At 37.1% G+C, this 24,902-nt stretch overlaps 1 protein-coding gene across 3 annotated transcripts in view; it reads right to left on the reverse strand.

Moving 5' to 3' along the window:
- The window catches only part of CERT1 (ceramide transporter 1), a 139,993-nt gene that overhangs the window by 76,679 nt on the left and 38,412 nt on the right, over positions 1-24,902 (reverse strand). For all 3 annotated transcript variants that reach the window (XM_037738180.1, XM_017527669.2, XM_017527667.2), the window contains exon 3: positions 10,695-10,811. In XM_037738180.1, the coding sequence (XP_037594108.1) occupies positions 10,695-10,811 (117 nt within the window). The remainder of the gene's footprint in view (positions 1-10,694; positions 10,812-24,902) is intronic.

The raw sequence follows: 24,902 nt of genomic DNA on the forward strand, positions 1-24,902 counted from the left end.
ACCAGGATGGTCTCGATCTCTTGACCTCGTGATCCACCCGCCTCAGCCTCCCAAAGTGCTGGGATTACAGGCTTGAGCCACCGCGCCCGGCGCAGGAATAGTTTTAAGACTTGATAAGCACTGTTAGAGCTAACTGTATGAGTATTTTAGGTTGCTGTTCTTGAAATAATAATGTTACCTACCACTTACCAATCAATGTTCTCATAATCCATTCAATTTCATTTTTATGTAAAATGGGGGCTTCTATGAGAATTAAATAACTCATGAAAGTGCTGAATTATTCCTTCTAGCCCTCTACAGATCAGGGGAGTACTATTAAAAAGAACAAGGGCTAAGAACTGAAAAGTGATATAACCATTTCTGTATTAATCATTATTTGCCTATGAAGTACATGGCCTTTCTGTGTGACTGAAAAATGACACAACTGTTTTCAGCTAGGATAATATTTTAACCTGTGGGATACTAATTTACTTTGCTTCCTGTATTTATTATTCCTACCCCAATGTTGTTTTTCATTCTCAGTACCAGACAAGCTGAGAATATGTACCGAGAAATAAAGATAATATAAGCACGATACTTTTTTTTTTTTTTTTTGATATGGAGTTTGCTCTTGTTGCCCAGGATAGAGAACAATGGTGTGATCTTGGCTAACTGCAACCTTTGCCTCCTGGGTTCAAGTGATTTTCCTGCCTCAGCCTCCTGAGTAGCTGGGATTATAGGCATGTACCACCATGCCTGGCTAATTTTGTAGTTTTAGTAGACAGGGTTTCTCCATGTTGGTCAAGCTGGTCTCAAACTCCTGACCTCAGGTGATCCGCCCGCCTTGACCTCCCTAAGTGCTGGGATTACAGGCATAAGCCACTGTGCCTGGCCAAGCACCATACTTTTAAGTGATTGGTTAAAAAGATCTATTTGATGAAAAAGAGCAGTTCTGTGTTGACTTTGGGAAACATTTTCCCCCAGCTAATGTCCAATATACTCAGCAAGTAAAATTAGACAACAGTTTCTATTGCTGTCATTATGTGTAAGCCGTGTCTCCCACCATTAGTTTTCCATATTAAATATAGAAAAAAGCAGAATCTGTTGGGCGCGGTGTCGCGTGCCTGTAGTCCCAGCTACTCGGGAGGCTGAGGCTGGAGGATCGCTTGAGTCCAGGAGTTCTGGGCTGTAGTGTGCTATGCCTAGCGGGTGTCCGCACTAAGTTCGGCATCAATATGGTGACCTCCGGGGAGTGGGGGACCACGAGGTTGTCTAAGGAGGGGTGAACCAACCCAGGTTGGAAATGGAGCAGGTCAAAACTCCTGTGCTGATCAGTAGTGGGATCGTGCTTGTGAATAGCCACTGAACTCCAGCCTGGGCAAAAAAGCAAGACCCTGTCTATAAAAAAAAAAAAAGCAGAATCCCATCTGTCCCAGTGACTATCAGAAATCTTTCCTCTTCATTAAATAAAAATTTAAATACAACATTAGGACATTGTACAGAAATAGCTTTTGCAGTATATACCTCATTTCCTTTAATACCTTCTGTAAGAATTATATGGAACAGTTGACTCTACATTAAATGTTTTGTTTTTTTATAACTTGTTACCTAAATAGTTTACAAATTACAGACTAAAAAAGGATAGAGAAATAAGCTGAAAATCTAGTAACCGTAACCTAAGTTAGTGACAAACACATAGTGAGCATTGTAAAAATACGAAAATCTGGTAAACTCTATGTAAAATTATAAAATGCATATTCAGGACATTATACTTGTATAACTGCCAATCCCACCCTTTCCTTTAAACTTCCTTTTTTTTTTTTTTTGAGATGGAGTATCACTGTTGTTACCCAGGCTGGAGTACAATGACGCGATCTCGGCTCACTGCAATATCTGCCTCCTGGGTTCAAGCAATTTTCCTGCATCAGCCTACCAAGTAGCTGGGACTACAGGCACGTACCACCATGCCCAGCTAATTTTTTTGTATTTTCAGTAGAGACGGGGTTTCACCATGTTGACCAGGATGGTCTCAATCTCCTGACCTCGTGATCCACTCGCCTCGGCCTCCCAAAGTGCTAGGATTAAAGGTGTGAGCCACTGCGCCCGGCCTAAACTTCCTTTAAAACTAAATAATTAACAATAGTAATGTGGTGTGAAATGGTAATTAGACATTTTTCTTTTTACTTTGGGACATGCTAAGAGATTAAGGCAGTTAACAGTTGAAATAAAAAAATAGCAAAATGACAAACCGAGCAAACAAAAACAAAGAATAGGGTAGGAGAGTAAAAGTTATGAATAAACAGGAATTACAAATAAGAGAAAAGAAATAATCGGATGAAACAGATACACTAATTGTAGCTGCGGGCAGTTGACTGGAGTTTTGTTAACAATAAAGAGCACTGGAGTTAAGTATACAATTTCGCCTTTCCTTGCAGGTAGGGTATTCTAAATTTTCTTGGTTGCTGGGAATTTTCCCATTTCTCAAGGAAGTACAGGTTGGCTTCTATTCCTAAAGAGCTTAATTAAAATGAATGGACCTATGACATCAATACTTGTGAGATTTTCAAATTTTCAATATGCATCTGAGCAGAGGGGACATGTATGCTCAGCTTTAGTAGATACTGCAAAATTGTTTTCCAAGTGTGTGCACAATTTACATCTTCCATCAGCACTGTACGAGATTACTTGTTGCTCCACATCCACACCAATATTTGGTGGGTTTTTTTTTGTTTGCTTTTTAAAAGCCATTCTGGTGGGTACATGGTGGTATCTCACTGAGGTTTAAATTTGCATATCTCTGATGATTAATAGCATGGAGTACCTTTATTTATGTTTATTACCCAATTGGACATCCTATTATGAAGCAGCAGCCAAATCTGTTGCCTTTTTCCCCCTTAACTGAACTGCCTAAACTTTTTGTATTAATTTGTAAGAATCTCCCCATTTTTCTGACATAGTATCTTGCTAAGTTACATCTCTTTGACTGGCTATATTAGTTAATATGATTAACTCTCTAAGTGTCTTCTTTCTTCACTATTCAACGTACAATCTTTCCAATCCTTTTACCATCTTGGTAAAAGCTAACTACCTTCTCAGACAGAAGAACCCACTGAAAAAAAATCACCAAACTTTCTTTTTTCTCCAAGATTTACTTTTTGAAGTATTTAGGTGTAAACCAAAAATAAAATTCTAGGCACCCCCCACAAACGGCTTAATGTATCCTCTTCCTGGCCAAAGGGACTCAACTAAACTTGAAAAACTAGTTCAGACTATGACTGGAATGGAGATGGGTCAGACACGCCTCATTATAGTCTCTCCTCCCTTGGGAGTTCAGGTTTGGGCTGACCAGCGTTAGTATTAAAATAGAGATTCTAAGACTGACAGAAAAGACTCCATAGCAGGAAGATACCAAATTCCAATCTGACTCTAGTATTAACATCACATAGCAGAGAGTAGGGCCCTGAAAGAAACCAAAGTGTTTTACGCCAAAATACATTCCTTCATATTTTAAAACGGCCCCACAAAACTGTCTCTTATAGGGGAAACTTACTTCCTATAGAGAATACTTTTCCCTTTTCAGGTCTTTTTCTGATACTGAAGAAACAGAGTCTAGAACCTTTCAAGAAACATTTGCCCTCTACTGCCCCTGCTGGGGCAGCCACCTATGAGACTTCATCCACCTAAGAAAGAACCTTAGTCTCCACAATCCTTTATCTTAACCCAGACACTTCTTTCTGTTGATTCTAAGCCTTTAGATAACTCTTTCAACAAATGGCCAATCAGAAAATCTTTGAATCTACCAATGACCCTGTAAACTTCCCACCCCTTCCAAGTTTACCAGCTTTTCTGGACTCAACCAATGTATGCCTCACATGCACTGTTGATATTTTATGTCTCCTAAAACATAACCTAAGCTGTAACCCAACCACCTTGGGTACATGTTCTCAGGACCTCCTAGGGCTGTGTCATGGGTCACGATCCATAACCTTGACAAAATAAACTTCTAATGTCTCAGATACCAGTTTTCAAATATTGCAGGCAAGAAAAACAGACAAATACGAAGTTACTTTATAAGCCCTTGACAACTGAATTATTTTTATTCTAGATGACTATTAAAACTAAAGAGGGTTGGTTGGTACCTTATTTTCCTCTTTGATTTCACCAACCTCAAAAATGCTGGTAGTTTAATATTATCTACTTTGAGGCGTTTTTAAAAAATTTAACCATGTATGGACTACTGCATGCAATTTAACAGTTAACTCCCATTATTAGGAACCAAATTCTTGATTTTAATGACTGAAACATCCAGAGACAACATGAAGTTTCTTTGCTGGGTAATAAAGGTCAGTTGTGATTCTATGTACTGATTTTTCTACAACTTATATGAGAAAATGGCAGAGCCCTGACCGCTGTGAGAACCATGTATTTATACTTCCCTCAAGATTTAAAACTCTTGAATGTAGGTAGGACGTAAAATTTGATCCTCTGTCACCATCATATGATGCCAATAGGTAAATGGAGACTTGGTTCTAATACACCCATGAAATTAATTATATCAAGTGTACACTCAAAATAATGTTATATTTGCATTCTTAAACACTTTCTAATTAAGCCATATTCAAATGCAAAGCTAAGTTTTATATAATTTATAAAGCAGACAAGAAAGGATATCTGTTAAAATCTAATATTGATTTAAAATGGCATACACTAATATGACTTTATATGACCTTGATATTTAAAAACTACTAAGAATTAATAATTCTGCTACCCAGCTACTTTAAAACTTTCCTAAGCTTAAGTCAAATTTAAGACAAAAGAAATGAAAGTGTCAAGTAAGTAGAAATTGCTCCTGAAATTAAAAAAAAAAGTAGCAAATCAAACACTCTGACAGAGCATGGGGGAAATATTTCATCACGGCAAAGCAACAAAACTTGTATAACCAATGCTTTGCTGATTCCTACAAAGAAGTTTAATTAGAATATATCTGAGTCTTTAAGAAGCTATGGTCTAAATAATATAGATATGAGGAATAAACAGAAAATATGAGAATACTGTGATTCAAGAAGCCCATTATTTATATCAACAAAACATAATTCACAGAAATATATACTTAAAGCACAGAATTGTTTGCTGGCCAAAAGCCCTGGTTCTTGGGTCAGAAAGACCTAGGTCTGAATGCTGGCTCCTTTGCTAACTAACCTTGGACGTTATTTAACCTCTCTGTGCCCCAATTTTTAATCTGTAAAAATAGGATAATAATGCTAACCTCATGATAGTGAGGAAAAAATGAGATAATATATATAAAGAGCTTATCATATTAGGCATATATTAATCCTCAACAATGTTAGCTATCTTCACACCATCATCATTATTGTCTAGAAGTCCTGTAAAATAAAACTCCTTTTGTTTGCACACGTGTAATGTATGTATGAGCAAGTGGAGAGTGTGTGAATGTGCATGTGTGAAATACATCAATACAAAGAACTTATAATCAATATAAGAGTCTCCAGAGAAGGAAAGAAATGAAACCCGCAACCCTCTTCTTCCTGATGTTGAAAATAACTAAAATCTGCCAGGTAAGCCCTAACAAAAGCCCAACAACAAGAAAAGGCATTAAAAGCCCATCTAATGGCATCAGAACTACTAACGTCAAGTGTACTACTAATGTCAAGTGGTACACTGATGAAGTAACTAAATGAACTGAATAAGCTGGAATGTTGGTGCCCAGGCTAACCACAAAGTACAATACTCTTGGTTTATCATGGATAGGTTATTTTGTTTGCTTGTTTTTGTTAGGGTGTGAGGGGGTGAGGGTATGGTAACATATACCATAAACTATCAATTTTTCCTCCTTAAAATAACTTACCAAGGCCACTCAGCTAGTATTAGGTTGGTGCAAATGCAATTAAAGTTTTTGCATTGTTGAAATTTGCCATTTGATAATGGAATACATTCTTAAATAAATGTGGTTACATTATAAATCATTTTAATGTGCATTTCTTGCTTTTATTTTTGCTAATGACTTAGTACTGCTGTTTATGTATTTATTTTAGACTATGAAAATGATGTTAGACAAAAAGCAAATACAGCAAAGTCAAGTGATTTTCTTAAAATTTGAGTACAAAATGGGTCTCAAAGCAGCGGAGACAACTTACAACATCAATGATGCATTTGGCCCAGTGCTAATGAAAGTCCACTGCAGAGGTGGTTCAGGAAGTGTGCAAAAGAGATGAGAGCCTGGAAGATGAGGAGCGCAGTGGCTGGCCATCAGATGTCGACAACGACCAACTAAGAGCAATCATGGAAGCTGATCCTCTTACAACTACACTAGAAGTTGCCAAATAACTCAATGTTGACCATTCTATAGTTGTTCAGGATTTGAAGCAAATTGGAAAGGTGAAAAAACTTGATAAGCGGGTGCCTCATGAACTGAGTGAAAATAAAAAAAAAACTGTAGTTCTGAAATGTCAGTCATCTTCTCTTATTCTATGTAACAACAAAGAACCATGTCTTGATCAGATTGTTATGTGTGAAGAAAAACTGGATTTTATACAGCAACTGGTGACAACTAGCTCAGTGGTTGGACCAAGAAAAAGTTCCAAAGCACTTCTCAAAGCCAAATTTGCACCAAAAAAAGGTCATGGTCACTGTGTGGTGATTTGCTGCTGGTCTGATCCACTACAGCTTTCTGAATCCCAGTGAAACCATTACATCTGAAAAGTATGCTTAGCAAATCGATGAGATGCACAGAAAACTGCAATGCCTGCAGCTGGTTCTAGTCAACAGAAAGGGCCCAATTCTTCCCCACAACATCTGACTGCACGTTGCACAACCAACGTTTCAAAAGTTGAATGAATTGGGCTACGAAGTTTTGCCTCATCGTCATATTCACCTGACCTCTTGCCAACTGACTCCTAGTTCCTTCTTCAAGCATCTCGACAACTTTTTCGCAGGGAAAATGCTTCCACAACCATCAGGATGCAGAAAATGCTTTCCAAGAGTTCATAGAATCCGAATCATGGAGTTTTATGCTACAGGAATAATCAAACTTATTTCTTATTGGCAAAAATGTGTTGATTACAATGGTTCCTGTTATGAATAACAAAGATGTGTTTGAGCCTAGTTAAAATGATTAAAAAAATCATGGTTTAAAACTTCAGTTACTTTTGTACTAATCTAATACACAGTAGTGCCAGGATTCAAATCCACATTTGCCAGACTTCAGAATCCAGTACTGAAACAGTTACCAATATAATACAGTACACTGTCCTTTTTGACAATCCATAGGCAAAAAAGAAAAATAAGTTCGTATTTATCTTGGTATAGTAGTATAGAACTCAGATGATACACTCTTAATTTGCAGGAGGTTAGCTCATGGGAATTGTTTATAAACAACTGGTTTATTAATGGTAACAGATAGACAAGAGGATTAACACAAAATTGAATTCTCAGAAATCCTGAACTAAAACACAGCACAGTCTTAGGCAAATTACTTAATTTTAATTTAAATCTCAGTTTCCTCTCCTGCAAAATAATATGTCCTTTATTTTTCAGGATAGTAGGGAGAAAATAAAACACATAAAACACTTAATACAATAATTAGTTCTTGGTGATCTTCTATAAGTGACAGCTCCTACCATTATCATTATTATGCCTGTACAGTTTTACAGACAGTATCAAGACAATGATGCATACTTAAATAGTAAAATTACTAAACTTAGCTTCTACAGTATTGACTTAATGATACTGAAGAACGAATCAAGAAACATCTCACTAGCCCTGGTCTATGACAGAAAAAAAACCAATTGTGTTTGGTGATAACATTTGACATTTCTCCCTCTTACATGTTAATAACTCAAAAATTTACTTTTAGAATTCATATTCTAAATATAAATTCACTTAAATATTCACTGATAGGCTGCTCAGTTGGCATACATACATATTTTACTTTAGTACGTTAAATAACATTAACAACAACAATTAATAATAATTTCTCCTTGTCTACGAATAAACTGTCTTTAAAAATAAGAATGGGTGTCTGGGTGCAGAGACTCATGCCTGTTATCCCAGGACTTTGGGAAGCCAACTCCGGCAGATCACTTGAGCTCAGGCATTCAAGATCAGCCTGCGTAACATGGTGAAACCCTGTTTCTACCAAAAATACAAAAAATTAATTAGTTAGGCATGGTGGCATGTGCCTGTAGTCCATCTACTTGGGAGGCTAAGGTGAGAGGATCACTTGAGCCCAGGAGGCAGAGGCTTGAAGAAAGCTGAGATCTTACTCCATGCTAGGTGACAGAGTGACCTCATCTCAAAAAAAAAAAACAAAAAAAAAACAAAGAAAGAAAGAAAGAGCAAGACTGTACAATGTGTAACAACCCTGCAGTTGAATATTTTTTTCAAGAACTTAAAATCACTGGAAATTTATTATCTCAGCTTAAGTCTCACTGTTCTGAGGAAACCCAAAGATTAAATCTATCCATCGTTCAAAGATGTAAATAAATCAATAGTATAGGAGAAATAGATGCTTCATGCATAATCTTCACTAAAGGAAAAAAACACAAAACAGGAACCTTGCAAAGGAACTGTCATTGAACTTTACTGAGAAAAGTGAACAAAATAAAATATGTTTAATTAAAACAGAAAAAAACTAGCCCTGTAATTTAAATCAACTGATTAAAATCGCCCTTAAAGGTCATCTCAGTTAGAAATACAGAAATTAGTTCTACTTAATAACATCTTTAATCACCAGTGAGACGGCCAGCCCTGATTAAATAACATGAAACAGGCTGTTCTCCTTATATGCACATTTAGCTACTCTCACCTAATGCAAAACTCTTCATCTGAAACAAGATGGTATAATTTAGTGAATTTAGTTGGGACTCCAAACCTCTTGCTTTTCCCTATATGCCATAAGTGGGAAAATGTATCAGTCATTCTGGTAAGTAACTTTGCATGTTATCTCATTTATATCTTACAACAACTTTGAGCAAAGTACCAACATTGGCAGCTGAGAATAAACACTAAGAAGAGGTTAATTACCATGGCCAAGCTCACACATGTCCTACATGGCAGATACTGTTGCATGTAAGGCCTGGCTCCAAAGCATTGAGATTTTTGAAATAGTAGCTCATATCTCTCTTAAATAATAGAAAAATAATAATTGTTTTTCCATGTTTAGACTTTTCTGAAGTCACGTGACCAAGATAACTAAGACTTAGAAAATGTTTTAAACATTTAATACTAAAGTTTAAATATATAGTCCTAAGGCTAAAACAAAGAAAAACAGAAAGGTAACACAGTCAATTTTGTTTAGGCTGGGGGAAATCTTTTTTTTTTTTTTTAAAGACGGGGTTTCACCATGTTGGTCAGGCTGGTCTTGAACTCCTGACCTTAGGTGATCTGCCCGCCTTGGCCTCCAAAGTGCTTGGATTACAGGCATGAGCCACCGTGCCCGGCCTTTTTATTTTTATTTTTAAATATGGGAAGCTGGGGGAAATCTTAATCAATAAACCAAGCAACAAAGGTAACATGATTGATATCAAGAAGTATGTACTTGTGAAATCTCAGGCCAGACTAGTTTTTCTTGGGTGTATGTGTGTGTGTTTTGTGACTGTTAAAAATAACCAAAACAGGTGTTTCAACTACAACTTTGTGAAACTCAAACGAACAAGTACAGGCAAGTATATAAACAAGCAAAACTTCTTTTAAGTCATACTTAAGAATGACAGGGTGGATTTAGAACTTTATCTGTTCTTTGTTTTATCATGATATTATTGAATTAGCTAATAAGGCAGATTTAGTAATATATATTTCTTTAGTCTACTTAATATTTATTAACAAAAGGCAAAGACTAGCCTTAAATTATATAAATGTACCTTATATATTTACATAAAAAAGGCTTTCTATAGGTTTATCATTAGATAGCTTCACATTTACAAAGATTAACTGACTTACAAATGTTTGTACTAAGAATTTACCCAAATAGTTATTACAAAAGTCGCTTTTACAAGTTAGGGTTTTATAATCCAATGTTATTTCAAAAATCCTTTTCTTTAGATCATAAAAAAGGTATTTATTATGAATCAAATCCTAAATGAAAAATCAAAATATGTTTTATGAAAAAGGGGATATTTTTGTTTTAATTAACCATGAAAAATATTTATCTTTTTTTTTTTTTTTTTTTTTTTTTTAAAAAATAATTTTTTTTTTTTTTCTTTGAGACAGAGACTCGCTCTGTTGCCTAGGCTAGAGGGCAATAGCTTGATCTGGGCTCACTACAACCTCCACCTCCCAGGTTCAAGCAATTCCACTGCCTCAGCTGCCTGAGTAGCTGGGATTTACAGACATGTGCCACGACACCTGGCTAAATTTTGTATTTTTAGTAGAGAGGCGGTTTCACCATGTTGCCCAGGCTAGTCTCGAATTCCTGACCTCCTGATCCACCCACCTGGGCCTCCCAAAGTATTGGGATTACAGGCATGAGCTGCTGTGCTCAGCCAAAAAAATATTTATCATAGCAACTATCCTTAGTACAACTAAAGTGTTAAAAATAAAATTATTTCAAAAAATTTACATATGAACTGCTTTAATTTTTACCACCCAAATCGTGTTCAATGTTTCAGTAACTAATGCCACATGTCAATTTTTTTTAAGGCAGTGTCAACAATCTCTTACCTAGTCCTCCATGGACAGGTAAACATTAGGGATCTTACCTTGTGCTGTTCAATGGCATCTATCCATTGCTGTCTATGATCTGGATCCTGAGCACGAAGATACCAAACACTATCATTTACACTAATATCAAATCGACATTCATCAAAATCATGAGGCTGTGGAGAAAAAGTAGAAAATGAAAAACAAAGCTAATTATATCCTTAGAAGTGCTACACCCCAAAGCCAAAACATGAACATGCTCATTCTGTGCTGGTGGGAGACTTGTTACTTTTAATTTTTCTACTCAAATGACTTAACTGAAGATGTCTCAGATAAGAATGCATAGAGGCACAGTTAAGGAAAGCCAAATTTCACTCACAACTCTTACAAATGAGTTGTCACATACGCTACAAACATCTATTTCTAAAACAGAGCTGAGATTTTTCATCAAATGTTTTGAGTTGACTAGTGAGAACACCACCAAACGGATACCTTTTATTTTTATTTATTTTAGAGATGAGGGTCTTGCTTTACTGCCTAGGCTGGAGTGCAATGGTATGATCATAGGCTCACTGCAGCCTTGACCTCCTGCAATCAAGTGATCCTCATGCCTCTCAAGTAACTGGGACTACTGGCACACACCACCATGCCCTGCTAATTTTTATTTTATTTTTTAAAAGATGGAGTCTTGCTTTGTTTGCCCAGGCTAGTCTCAAACTCCTGGCCTCAAACAATCCTCCCACTTTGGCCTCTCATGTTACTGGGGTTACAAGCACCAGCTACTTGTGCCCAGCCAACTGCATATTTTTTTGTAAAAAGCCAAAATAAGTTTTAGAATAGATATTACCTACATTTTTCTTACTCCGTTATTCAAAAGTAAATTCCCATTTTTAATAATTTTATTTCATGAAGTCTTCTTGATGTCATTTATCAAATTTTATGAAATTTAACAAAGCAAGATAAAAATAATGTTAACATTGTCCTTTAAGTATCTAAAATTAACCTCTAGGCTTTTACATGTCTTTGACAGTAACTACCAGGAGCACTTCCAGCTAAAGGAAAAAATAAAATGAATATCACATAAGATCTATGTGAACTACCTAGAGAAACTCTGCACTAAGGTGTAAACATTTAGTGAAAACGTCAACTTTTTGATTCAGTGCTCTTGACTCTTCTTAAGAATATGTAAAATGAGTGTTTTACATCCTTGTTTTTAATTTCAATAAATGAATTAAAATATGACAGGAATACATCACATTTACCACCTCTTTTTCCACTGGGAGAGTCAATCAACATCTTTTCCTGAAAAGGTTCTTAAGCTTGGGAGAAAAGAATCTGCTCTGGGCAACAAAACAAAAAAACTTATTTGTTCAACAGAATTGCTTGTACTCCTCCCAGGGTTTACTTTTTATTCTCTCCCTCCCTTAACAAAATCCATCTTTTATGTCATCAGTTTATTTAGCAAAAACAATACAAACTAACTCTACAATCTTCTCTAGGCTATGAAAAAATTTCTCTTTTAAGATTAAGACAAGAATTCATAGTTCAGACTGATTAAAGGATTCAGGTAAGTATTTCCTGAATCAGCATATGTTGCGCAATAAGACTACAGTGAGAGGTAGAGTGTGTTAGAAAGAAGCAAAAGGGAAAAACAAGACAATATATATCCTGCTTCAGTAATTATAATTACAGAAAGACGTAAGTGATAATGTCCAACATTCATAAAGAAAATAATGATCATAAATTTAACTAAATTCTAAATATTCAGGAATTTAAGAATCAAGTCTAATTATTAAGAATAGCTTCTTGGAGAAAATGAAACATATATGCTATGTAAAGCAGGGGTCCCCAAACTGTGCGTCACAAACTGGTACCAGTCCACGGGCTGTTAGAAACCTGGGGCTGCACAGCAGGAGATTAAGCAGAAGGCAAGCAAGCATTACCACCTCAGCTCTGCCTCCTGTCAGATCAGCAGCCGCATCAGATCCTCATAGGAGCAGGAACCCTACCATGAACTGCGTATGCAAAGGATCTAGGTTGTACGCTCCTTATTAGAATCTAATGCCTGATGATCTGAGGTGGAAGAGTATCATCCCAAAACCAATCCCCACCACCCATTCCATGGAAAAATTGTCTTCCATGTAACTAGTTCCTGGTGCCAAAAGACAGGGGAATGCTGATCTAAAGAACCAAGTAAAGAAAGTAAAACAGATGATCAGTTTACTGCTTCAAGTAGCCCAGGAGTTTTAAACTTTTACTGCATGATCATTCCCATTAAATTTTCAGCCAGTAGTTCTGAGAATGTTTTACATTTTGTATTGTGTTAAACATCCTTATTAAAGTTTTAGAAAAATAAAAGAACATATAGCTCATAATTCACCATTTTCTCTGGCAAACACCTTCCTATACAAACAAGGGAGCCATTTCTACCATGAGTGATCTGAAGCATAGGTGGTGCAGAAGCGAAAAGCATGAATTTTAAGTGATGTAGAAAGTCTGTGAATAACACAGAAGTTTTAAATCTCAACAAAGTGAAAAAAAAAATGAGAGATGAGTCTAAAGGGCAAAGGAAATGACTGATTTGGTTAAGAGGATATGTTACACAATAAAGCTCACATCACTATATTATACACACATATGTTCCCCAAACTTATAACAGATTGCTTCATTCAATGACAACAGATCGTGTCTTTATATAAATTGTTGCTATTTTGCTCATATACAGTAATTTAGTCTTGTAAAAAATATTGAAATGAAATATTTATCTTGATTATTGAGGTTTTTCTTGCTTCCTTTAATTTTGTGATTGAGGTAAGTCCCTCACTGGTCTCATCCTCCTTGTCTTGGTGCTGACAGGTAATTATTAGAATGAAATAAATGTAGGATAGAAGCCAAAATTAAATGGAAAACATTGAGAGGTGATAAATATATGATCTAAGGCAGCAGTCTACAAACTTTTTGGTACCAGGGACCGGTTTCATGGAAGACAATTTTTCCACAGACAGGTTGGGGAGATGGTTTCAGGATGAAACTGTTCCACCTCCGATAATCAGGCATTAGATTCTCATAAAAAGTGTGTAACCTAGATCCCTTGAATACACAGTTCAAGATAGGGTTCGCACTCCTATGAGAATCTAATGCTGCTGATGATCTGACAGGAGGCAGAGCTCAGGAGGTAATGCTGGCTTGCCCACCACTCACCTCCGGCTGTGCAGCCCAGTTCCTATCAGGCCATGGATTGGTACTGGTCCATGGCCCGGGGTTTGGGGACCCCGATCTAAAGGAAAAAAAGACTAAAAAGTTTAAAGAATTAAGGTGACAAATGATGAAAAGACAAGTGATGAAAAGATAGACAGAGCTAAGAAAAAAGAAACAGTTAAAAATGTGGGAAGCAGCAACAAAAAGCCAGGTTAAATAAGTCATGGGCATGTTAAATAGATTTGAGAAAAGCACAAAATGAAAGAAATATAATAATGAGTATCAAAGGAGATAAAGCAAATACTTTTGCTGGTGTTTTCAAACGTGAGAATGTAACACATATAACAGAAAGATACACTATGCCCAGGAAAAACAGACATAGAAAGATCAAAACAAATATATATTCTGTAAAGTTAATTAATTTCAAGAATAAAGGAAATGCAATAGAACACTGTTTCTCAAGCTTTTTGCATCACCACACCCTCTACCTCAAAATTAAATACTAAGGATAAGATTTTTGTCCATTAGAATTTTGGGGGCTATAAACCACTGTTTTATCTAAGATTTCATCCCTCCTCAAAAACCAAGTATCACCACCACTGAGAATGCCATGCTACATGAAAAAGACATCTATAAAAAGGTAGGGTGCATATTTTCTCATGTAACATTCATTGTTAAGGACAAAAAAATTTCAAAAGGTAAATGAATACATGGCACTTATATCTACTCCCTACCAAAATAACCTTACAGGAACAAAAGAGATATAAATGTCCAAAAGAAAAACAAAAAAACTTATCACCAAAATTCACAGTTAGAATGTGGTAAACGACTTAACAGGTGTTACCAAAATACCAGGGGTTTGACTAGGTCCTGCTGCTCACAGCACAGCAGGCCAATCACTGAGACGATTACTGCTAGGGAAGAAGGCTTTAATAGGGTGCTACAGTTGAGATGGGAAGTCATTCTCAAATCTATCTCCCTGACTGACTAAAATTAGGGGTCTACAGAGCAGCGAAGACATATAACCATGTGTGGAAACAAGAATTTGGGGGGGTAAGGAAAAGGAGTTGCTCAACAGGAAGTAGGTGGTTGGTTAGGCACTTATGACAGGTAAGAGTTCTGGCAACTCATTGCCCAGGTGCAGTGATCTGTAAGTTTCCAGTTCTTTGATACTGCCCTGGAGGTCTGATGGATGGCTTCCAGAGAAAGGACTTCAGATAAGACAAACATAACTTTCCCAAGTTTCAAGACTAGGAGGGTCAATTGCTAGGTTTATGCAAAAGAAATCATAAACATCAGTTCTATGGGAAAACTGGGTCAGATTCACAAGCCTGAGAAAACTGAAAATTAAAAATCTACAAGAGAGAAGACAAAAAAATCCAGCCAATTAGCACACAACACTGGAAAAGTAAGGGAACTAGAGGCTAAGGCATGGATGGAGCTGAGACCAGAATTAATTGAGTCATTAAAAGGTGCAACAAGACCCCTGAAATCCCACATGGCCATCCCAAGCATTGGTGACTACTCACCTACTGCCACACAGTAACATTAGAGGCCCGCTCTCCACCCTCTGGAGAGATTAAATCAGACATCCCTACACAGAATAGGGTACAGGGTGCTATGGGAGACGGGGGTGAAAGGAAGCAGATAAATAAAAGTATTAATATTAAAGGCTTCTTTCCCCTTTTTGGCACCCAGAAGGCTAGGGCCCACACTTGCTATGTTGTGCAGGGTGGTCTGGTAAAGACTTGAGCAGAGAGAGAGAGAGAGAGAGAGAGAGAGAGAGAGAGAGAGAGTGTGTGTGTGTGTGTGTGTGTGTGTGTACAGTGTCTCACTTTGACACCCAAGCTAGAGTGGTGAGATCTTGGCTCACTGCAACCTTTGCCTCCTGGAGTAGCTGGGAGCACAGGTGCATGCCATCACATCTGGATAATTTTTGCATTTTTTGTAGAAACAAGGTCTTGCCATACTGCCCAGGCACTGGTCTCGGGCTCCTGGACTCACACCACCCACCTGCCTCAACCTCCCAAAGTGCTGGGACTACAGGTGTGCACCACTGCAGCTGGCCCAGAGTTTTATAATCAGAATTTTAGGTTCTTTTTCTCTGGCACTCTAATTTAGGATTATCTCCTTACTAGGTTCTTTTGCCTAGTTCCTATAGATAAAATGATGGCAGGTTCTCTTCAATGGAGTTTGAGCTCTCTCACATCTCTGCCATGATAGAAAGTGACCGAGATCATGGTTCAGGCTGCTCCCAGTCAGGTGAACACATATGTGGTTCAGAAGTCAACCAGAAACTTGGGTAAAGTTTATATATACAATTTTGAGATCCCTGTCTCTAGCTCTCTCCTCTTTTTAAGTTTTGAACTTATTTTCTAATAGCACTGGTTATACCAAGTAACTTTACCAGGTTCTACCAGTTAGAAAAATGGTTGGCTGATTTTTCTGTATGAGTTATAGACACCTAGCCCCACCAACACAATGGAGATTTGACCCTATTCTACACTGACAGTAGGATAACTCATAATTTCCAGATATCCTGCCAAACACTTGTGAAGGCGAAAAACTTAAAATTGTCTAAATCTAGCATCTCTCTTTTTTGTTTTAACAAATAAACGCAAAGTATTAAAATTTCTTTACTCAACAAGACAGTTAAATAAATCCTCTTAGGTTCAAACAAGATGACTCAATCAGTACTCTAAATTATAAGCCACAAAAATTGATTCTTGCTCACTTAAGAAGAAAAGGAATTCATTTAGAAGGTATTAGGCAGTCCACATTGCTAAGAAATACAAAGAACTGAGATCAGAAAATGGAAAGGAGCCAGGGTAGACTAGGCAACAAAACCCCTGCTGGGATTGCACCACAGGTACCATTTGTATAGACAGGACTGCTTCCATTTCTGGACCTTGTAAGGCTCTGCTGGCACTGCTGCTACTGGAAACTTCATACTCCTGCTGCCAGCAGTATCAGAAGAAAAACTTCCTGTCTCTTAATTCTCTGTATTGGTCCGGTTACAGAATCAAAGAAAGGCAGGAGAGGAAAACAAGGTGAAGGGGGTGGGGATAGAGAAGGATAGCACAACAGTCTGATAGGTTAGGCCTAATTCATATGGTCCATATGCTAACTAAGGGGAGTCAACAAGATGGGAGACTATACGATGGAAGAAGCAATTAAGTATCTGGTCTTTACAGATTATTTGAAGGAGATCTTCCACTCATGTGGTGGATAATTCCTCAAAAGCAAAAAGAGGATTTTTATCAGCATGCCACTTAACAACCTATTATTTCTCTTAAATCCACCTTTCTATACTGTTTTGTGCTACTGGAACTGGGATGCTGCAAACTACATTTCTCCTTTGCCAGCTGCCTTTTATTTGGTTTTGTCAATGTGGGAATATTAGATAAGGATTAGAAGCCAGGAAGAAGATAGAAAGAACTTGCACATTCCTGTCTGCATATTGTTTCCTTCCATCAGCATCTGCCCAGCAAAAGTCCTTAACTCTGGCAGTGACAGTCAGTTCTACTCAACAGATTCTTTTAAAACTTCCTGAAGCAGCTTCATCTAGATACCTCAGAGATACCTGTACCAGCTATGCATGACCTACTTCTTAGTTATATGAGGTGTCATTCCACAACATTTCCTTTACAGATTAGTGGGATATTAGAGTATAAGTTACAATGGGTATAATCTCCCTTCTAGATGTCTGAGACCCAGCTGCACAAAGCATTTCCTTTAAGCTTCTGAGATAACAACGGCAGATGAAGAGCAACCCCCTCCAGCTGAGCCTCAACTCTTCAGAGATCCTTTCTCTGAGTTCCAGAAGTACTCACCAGCTAGATGGCCCTTTCAGTTCAGAGGTTTAGGCCTCATTCCAGGCGGGTCCTAAGGTAGGTTCTTTGTTGTTATACTGACCATGGTAGTTCTGGGTGTAGAAAGCTTAATGCCAGCAGGCAGCAACTTTTTCTCTGTGTCACATCTCTGCAAGACTATCCCTCCAGGCTTAAAGGTTCTGATAATCCTAACCACTTCCCTTTGTTCGTACAGTCTAAAAAGTAGAAGCTGGTCCTTGCAATTATCACTTCTGTATTACCTCAATGTTTTTCTTTCATTTTTTCACTTCTCCCACAACTGTTTGAACAATTTCCTATATTAAACACTTCCTGCTAAAATACCTAATGTAGTTTCTAGTTCCAGGTCATCCTCTTTATTGAATGCTGAGAATAAAATTCAGAAAACTAATGTCCACAGAAAAACATACAGAAAAATATTCATAAAAGCTTTATTTGTGGCCAGGCACAGTGGCTCACGCCTGACATCCCAGCACTTTGGGAGGCCGAGGCAGGTGGATCACAAGGTCAGGAGATCGAGACCATCCTGGCCAACATGGTGAAACCCCGTCTTTACTAAAAATACAAAAAAACTAGCTGGGCATGGTGGCACATGCCTGTAGTCCCAGCTACTTGGGAGGCTGAGATTGCAGTGAGCCGAGATCGTGCCACTGCACTACTGGGCGACAGTGCGAGACTCTGTCTCAAGAAAAAAAAAAAAAGCTTCATTTGTAACGGCCCCAAACTGGAAATAACCCAATTGGTGAATGCCTAAACTATGGTACAGAGATGGAATACTACTCAGCAGTAAAAAGGGACCAATTATTGATATATTCAACAACTTAGTGGATTCTCAAGGAAATTATGCTGAGTGAAATAAGCCAATCTCAAAAAGCTATATACTGTATGATTCTATTTATATAAAATCCTCAAGATAATAAAATTATAGAACTGGAGAACATCTTAGTGGTTTCCAGTGGTTAGGGATTAGAGAGTAGAATGAAGGGAGAGAGTCGTAATTATAAAGAGGTAGCATAAGAGGCTGGATGTGGTAGCTTACACCTGTAATCCTAGCACTTTGGGAGGCTGAGGTGGGCAGATTGCTTGAGCTCAGAGTTCAAGACCAGCCTGGTCAACCCGGCAAAACTCTAACTACCAAAAATACAAAGATTAGTCGGGCATGGTGGTGTGTGCCTGTAGTTCCAGGTACTTGGGAGGCTAAGGCCAGAGGACTGCCTGAGCCAGAGAAGCAGAGGCTACAGTGAGCCAAGACTGCATCACTGCACTACGGCCTGGGGCAACAAAGTGAGATCTTGTGTCACACACACAAAAAAGTGTAGCATAGGAAATCTCGGGTGATAAAACAGTTCTGTAATTTGATTGTGATGATTTTCATAAGAATCTAAGTGACATAACTGCACAGAATTATTCAGATGCACAGATGAGTATATGTAAAACTGGTAAAATAGAATGTACAATTATTTCAAAATTTGCAGAAGATTTTTAAGTGAAAAACTAGAAATTTGTTTTTAAGTGAAAAACTTAAAAATTCAATAAAATGAAAGCAGCAGTTGTCCCTTAGTGTTAGAATTACAAGTGGTTTTCTTTTTTTTAGAAATTTTTGTATTTGATAAGCGTTTGATAATGGATAGGCATTACTTTTGAAATGAAACAAATTGATGTTATAAGAAGGCAGAGCCAGATGGAGAAAAAGGACTCTACAGTGATTATCCCCCTGCAGAAACATCATTTTGAATAACGATTCATGCATGAAAACACCTTCAAAAGAGCTAAGAAAAACAAGTAAAACTTCACAATACCTGTTTATGGCATACTAATGAGAAAATACCCATTGAAGAGGGTAAAGGATAGTTTTACAGTATTTGTGTCAACCCTCCCACAATGCAGAGATATCTCACCTAGGCAGCAGAATGCAGAGATATCTCATCTGCTTGGGGGAAAAAGAAGTGTAGGACTTTCCCTTGGTCCCCAATACTGGGTCTGCCATAGTAAAACTCCAGTGCCAGGCAGACCCACCACGGTACCTGCATCCAGGTTGGTATCTGTGAACTGAATCTCCTCACCTATCCCAGTGCTGGGTGGTAAACTATAGCCATTGTAAAATGGACTCAATTTTTGGCTCCCATCACTGCTGAATGATGACAGCTGCCTCAGGTTTCAGTCAAACCTCAGCCACAGGCAGGCCTCATGATTTTCAGATGCATCCCAGTGCTGTGCCAGCTGTGGTAGCAACAGATTTTAGTCTGTTGTTATACTGACCATGGTAGTTCTGGGTGTAGAAGGCCTAATGCTGCAACAGTTGCAATAGTCATGGGCTTAGAGATCACACCAGACGACCGGCCTAGGTTCTACCAGCTGGCTTACTGATAAAGAGCCAGATAAAGCCAGGTTGCAAAACTTGCAGTAAATACCTACTTCTTCAACATGCAGATATAGATGTATAACAGCAAGGATCAAGAACAATCAGGGAAACATGACATCATCAAACAGAAAAAATAAACTTCCTATGACAAATCCAAAAGAGATGAAGATGTTTCAAAAGTCTGACAAAGAATTCAAAATAGCTGTTTTAAGGAAGCTCAATGAACTTCAATAAAATGCACAGCAACACTGAACAAAATGAGGAAAATAGTAAATGGCCAGAATGAGAAAATTAATGTATTGTAATAGTAATCAAAAGAAAATGGGCCAGGCATGGTGGCTCACACCTGTAATCCCAGCACTTTGGGAGACCAAGGTAAGCAGATCATGAGGTCTGGAGATCGAGACTAGCATGACCAACATGGTGAAACCCCGTCTCTACTAAAATTACAAAAATTAGCCAGGCATGGTGGTGTACACTTGTAATCCCAGCTACTCAGGAGGCTGAGGCAGGAGAACTGCTTGAACCCGAGAGGTGGAGGTTGCAGTGAGCCTAGATCTCGCCACTGCACTCCAGCCTGAGCGACAGAGTGAGACCATCTCAAAAGAAAAAAAAAAAAAGAAAAGAAAATCAAACAGAAATACTAGAGGTAAAAAATAAATGAATAAAATGAAAAATGCAATAAAGAACATCAATAGCAAAATCAATGACTCAAAAGCATCTGTGAACTTGATGGGAGGTTATTTGAAAATATATGGTCAGAAAAAAAGAAGATTAAAAAGGAATAAAGCAAGCTTACGGAATTTATGAGACAGCATTAAAAGAGCAAATTTTTGAGTCATTAGAGTTCCAGGGGGAGTGGTAAAGAAAGACAAACAAGTAGAAAGGTTATTCCAATAAGAACAGAAAACTTTCCAAACCTACAGATATATAAATATTCAAAATTTGGTAAGGTATATATATATTGCCAAATATTCAAAATTTGGCAATAATGATGAAAATTGTAACATTAAAAATTCAAAACATTGAGGGGCAGTAGAGCAAAAAGAGTTTATTTTTAGGTTGTTATCAGTTTAAAATAACCTTTTATAACTATGCTTTTTGTAAACCTTATGGTAATCACAAAGCAAAAGCCTGCAATAAATACAAAAAATAAATATAAGGCAAGTTATCAAATGTACTATTAGAGACAATCACTTAGCCACAAAGACAGTAAGAATGGAAAACAATTAGAAAGCAATTAAACAAGTGGTAGCAGTATGTCCTTACCTATCAATAAATAAACATCTTAAACGTAAATAGATTAAATTATCCAATCAAAAGACACAGAGTGACTGGTTGGATTTTTAAAAAGGCCCATCTATATACTGCCTATAAGGGACTCATATCAACATATATATACTGAAAGTAAAGAGATTTAAAAAGATATTCTATGCAACTTGAAGCCAAAAGACCGAAGGAATAGCTATGCTTCTATCAGAAGAAATAGACTTTAAGTCAAAAACTGTAAAAAAGAGACACAGAAGGTCATTATATATTGATAACTCAGCAAGAGAATAACAATTATAAATAATATGCACCCAACATTGTAACACCTAAATATATAAAGCAAATATTAATAGATCTAGAGAGAAACACTACACACAATAATAGTAGGAAAATTCAACACCCCTCTTTCGGCAATGGACAGACGATCTAGAGAGAAAATCAAGAAGAAAACATCAGAATTAAACTATACTCTGGACCAAATGGACCTAACGCATATGTACAAAACATTTCAGCTGCAGAATATATTATTCTTCTCAACTACACATGGGACATTCCTCACAATCGATCACATGTTGGACCACAAAACAAATCTTAACAAATTTAAGAAAACTGAAATTATACAGAGTATCTTTTCTGACCACAATGGTATAAAACCAGAAGTCAATAAAAGGAGGAGCTTGGAAAATTCACAAATACATGGAAATTAAACATCATAATCAAGTGATACAATGATGCAACAACGGTTCATCACAAACAAATCAATAAATGTGGTATATCACGTTAACATAATTGATGGACAAAAACCATATAATCAATAGATACAAAAACAGCACTTGACAAAATTCAACATCCTTTCATGATAAAAACACTCAACAAATTAGTTATAAAAGAAATGTACCTCAGTACAATAAAGGCCATATGCAATAACCCACAGCTAATAAACTGAACAGGGAAAAGTTGAACTTTTCTTCCAAGATGCGGAACAAGACAAGAATGCCAACTTGTGCAACTTCTATTCATCACAGCACTAGAAGTCCTAGCCAGACCAATTAGGCAAGACAAAGAAGTAAGTTAAATTTTCCCTGTCTGTAGATTACATGATCCTTATATATAGAAAGCCCTAAAGACTTCACCAAAATACTGTCAGAACTAATAAACGAATTCAGTAAACTTGCAGGAAACAAAATCAACATAAAAAAGTCACCAGTGTTTCTATACAGTAACAGTGAAATATCTGGGGGAAAAAATTAAGAAAATCCCATTTAGAATAGCTACAAAAAGAAAAGGAAATACGAATAAATTTAACCAAGGAAGTGAAAGATCTCTACATGAAAAACTATAAAACATTTAAGAAAGAAATAGAAGATAAAAATAAAAGGAAAGAGATCCCATGTTCATGAATCAGAAGAATTTATATAGTCAAGTGTCACTTAACAATGGGGATATGTTCTGAGAAATGTGTCGTTTGGTGATTTCATCAGCTACACATATCTAGATGGTATAGCCTATTACTTCTACTACTCACTTAAGCTATGTAGTATAGCTTATTGCTTCCAAGCTATAAACCTGGACAGCATGTTACTATAATGAATACTGTAGACAATTATTATACAAGGGTAAGTATTTGTTTATCTAAAGACAGAAGTAGTTATGCATTAAGCTGTTACTTTATGATGGCAACAACATCACCAGATGATAGAAAACTATAGGATGATGACTGAAACATCCGTGTGAGACACGTTACTGTATTGTTAAAATGCCTGCAGTACCCAAAGCAACCTACAGATTCAATGCAATCCTTCTTAAGAAAACAATGACATTTTTCATAAAAACAGAAAAGGTAATCCTAAAATTCATGTGGAACCACAAGACCCCAAATAGCCAAAGGAATCTTGAGCAAGAAGAAAAAAGCTGGAGGGATCACAGTGCCTGACTTCAAAATATACTACACAAAAATATAGGAATCAAAACAACAGGTAACTAACATAAAAACAGACACAACAGAGAGCCCGGAAATAAATCCGTGCATTTACAGCTAAAGGATTTTTGACAAAGATGTGAAAAACACACAATGGGGAAAGGACACTCTCTTTAATAAACAGTGTTGGGAAAACTGGATATCCACATACAGAAGAATAAAATTAAATGCTTACTTTTCACCATATGCAAAATTCAACTGAAAATGGATTAAAATCTGAAATATAAGACCTAAGACTATGAAACTACTAGAAGAAAGCACAGGAACAATGCTCCATGACATCGGTCTGGCAAGAATTTTTCAAATAAAATCTCAAAAGCACGGGCAACAAAATAAGAAATAGATAAATGAGATTTCAACAAACTAAAAAGCTTCTGTACAGCAAAAGAAACAATCAACAAAGTGAAGAGAAAACCCACAGAATGGGAGAAAATATCTGCAAACTATGTATCTGGTAAGGGATTAATATTAGAAAAGTATCAGGAACTCAACTCAATAACAAGAAAACAACCTAGTTAAAAAATGCACAAACACTGGAACTAACATATCTCAGAAGAAAACATACAAATTGCCAACATGTATATAAAAAATGCTCAATGTCATGAATCATCAGGCAAACCCAAATGAAAACCATAATGAGGTATTACCTCACTCCTGTTGGAATGGCTAACAGCAAAAAGATGAAACAGAGTAAGTGTTGACAAGAGTAGTGAGAAAAAGGAATCCTCCCACACCTTTTGGGAATGTGAATTAGTAGAGCCACAAAGGAAAACACTATGGAGGTTCCTCAAAAAATTAAAAATAGAACTACCATATCATTCATTCAGTAATGCTGAATTTCTTTATTATCTAAAGAAAATAAATTCAGTATGTTGAAGAGACATGTGTGCTTCCTACTTTTATTATATCTCTATTCACAATAAGCAAGATACGGAATCAACCCCAGTGTCCATTAACAGATGAATGGATAAAGAAAATGTAGTATATGTACACAGTTGAATACCATGCAGTCTTTTTTTTTTTCTTTTTTTTTTTTTCCCAGACACAGGGTCTTGCTCTGTTGCCCAGGCTGGAGTGCAGTGGCATGATCATAGCTCACTGCAACCTTGAACTGTTGGGCTCAAGTGGTCCTCCTGCCCTACCCTCCTCAGTAGCTAGAACTGCAGGCACATTCTACCACGCCTAGCTCATTCTGTTTGTTTGTTTGTAGAGACAAGGTCTTGCTATGCTATGCTGCTCAGGCTGTCTTCAATACCTGGCTTCAAGTGATCCTTCTGCTTGGACCTCCCAAAGTACTGTAATTATAGGCATGAGCCACCAAAGCTGACTGATTCAGGAATTTAAAAGAAGAAAATTCTGTCATTTTTGACAACATGAATGAATCTGGAGGGGATTAAGCGAAATAAGCCAGACACAGAAAGACAAATAATGCATTATTTCCCTCATACGTAGAATCTCACAAAAGTTGATCTCTTAGAAGTAGAGAATGGAATGGTGGGTACCAGAGCCTGGAGAGTTTAGCGGGTGAGGAGGGTTGGGGAGGTGTTGGTTAAAGGACAGATACATACTTAGATAGGAGGATTAAGTTTAAGAGATCAATTGTACAACA

Source organism: Cebus imitator, unplaced genomic scaffold, assembly GCF_001604975.1.
Source record: "Cebus imitator isolate Cc_AM_T3 unplaced genomic scaffold, Cebus_imitator-1.0 Scaffold50, whole genome shotgun sequence".
NCBI lineage: Eukaryota > Metazoa > Chordata > Mammalia > Primates > Cebidae > Cebus > Cebus imitator.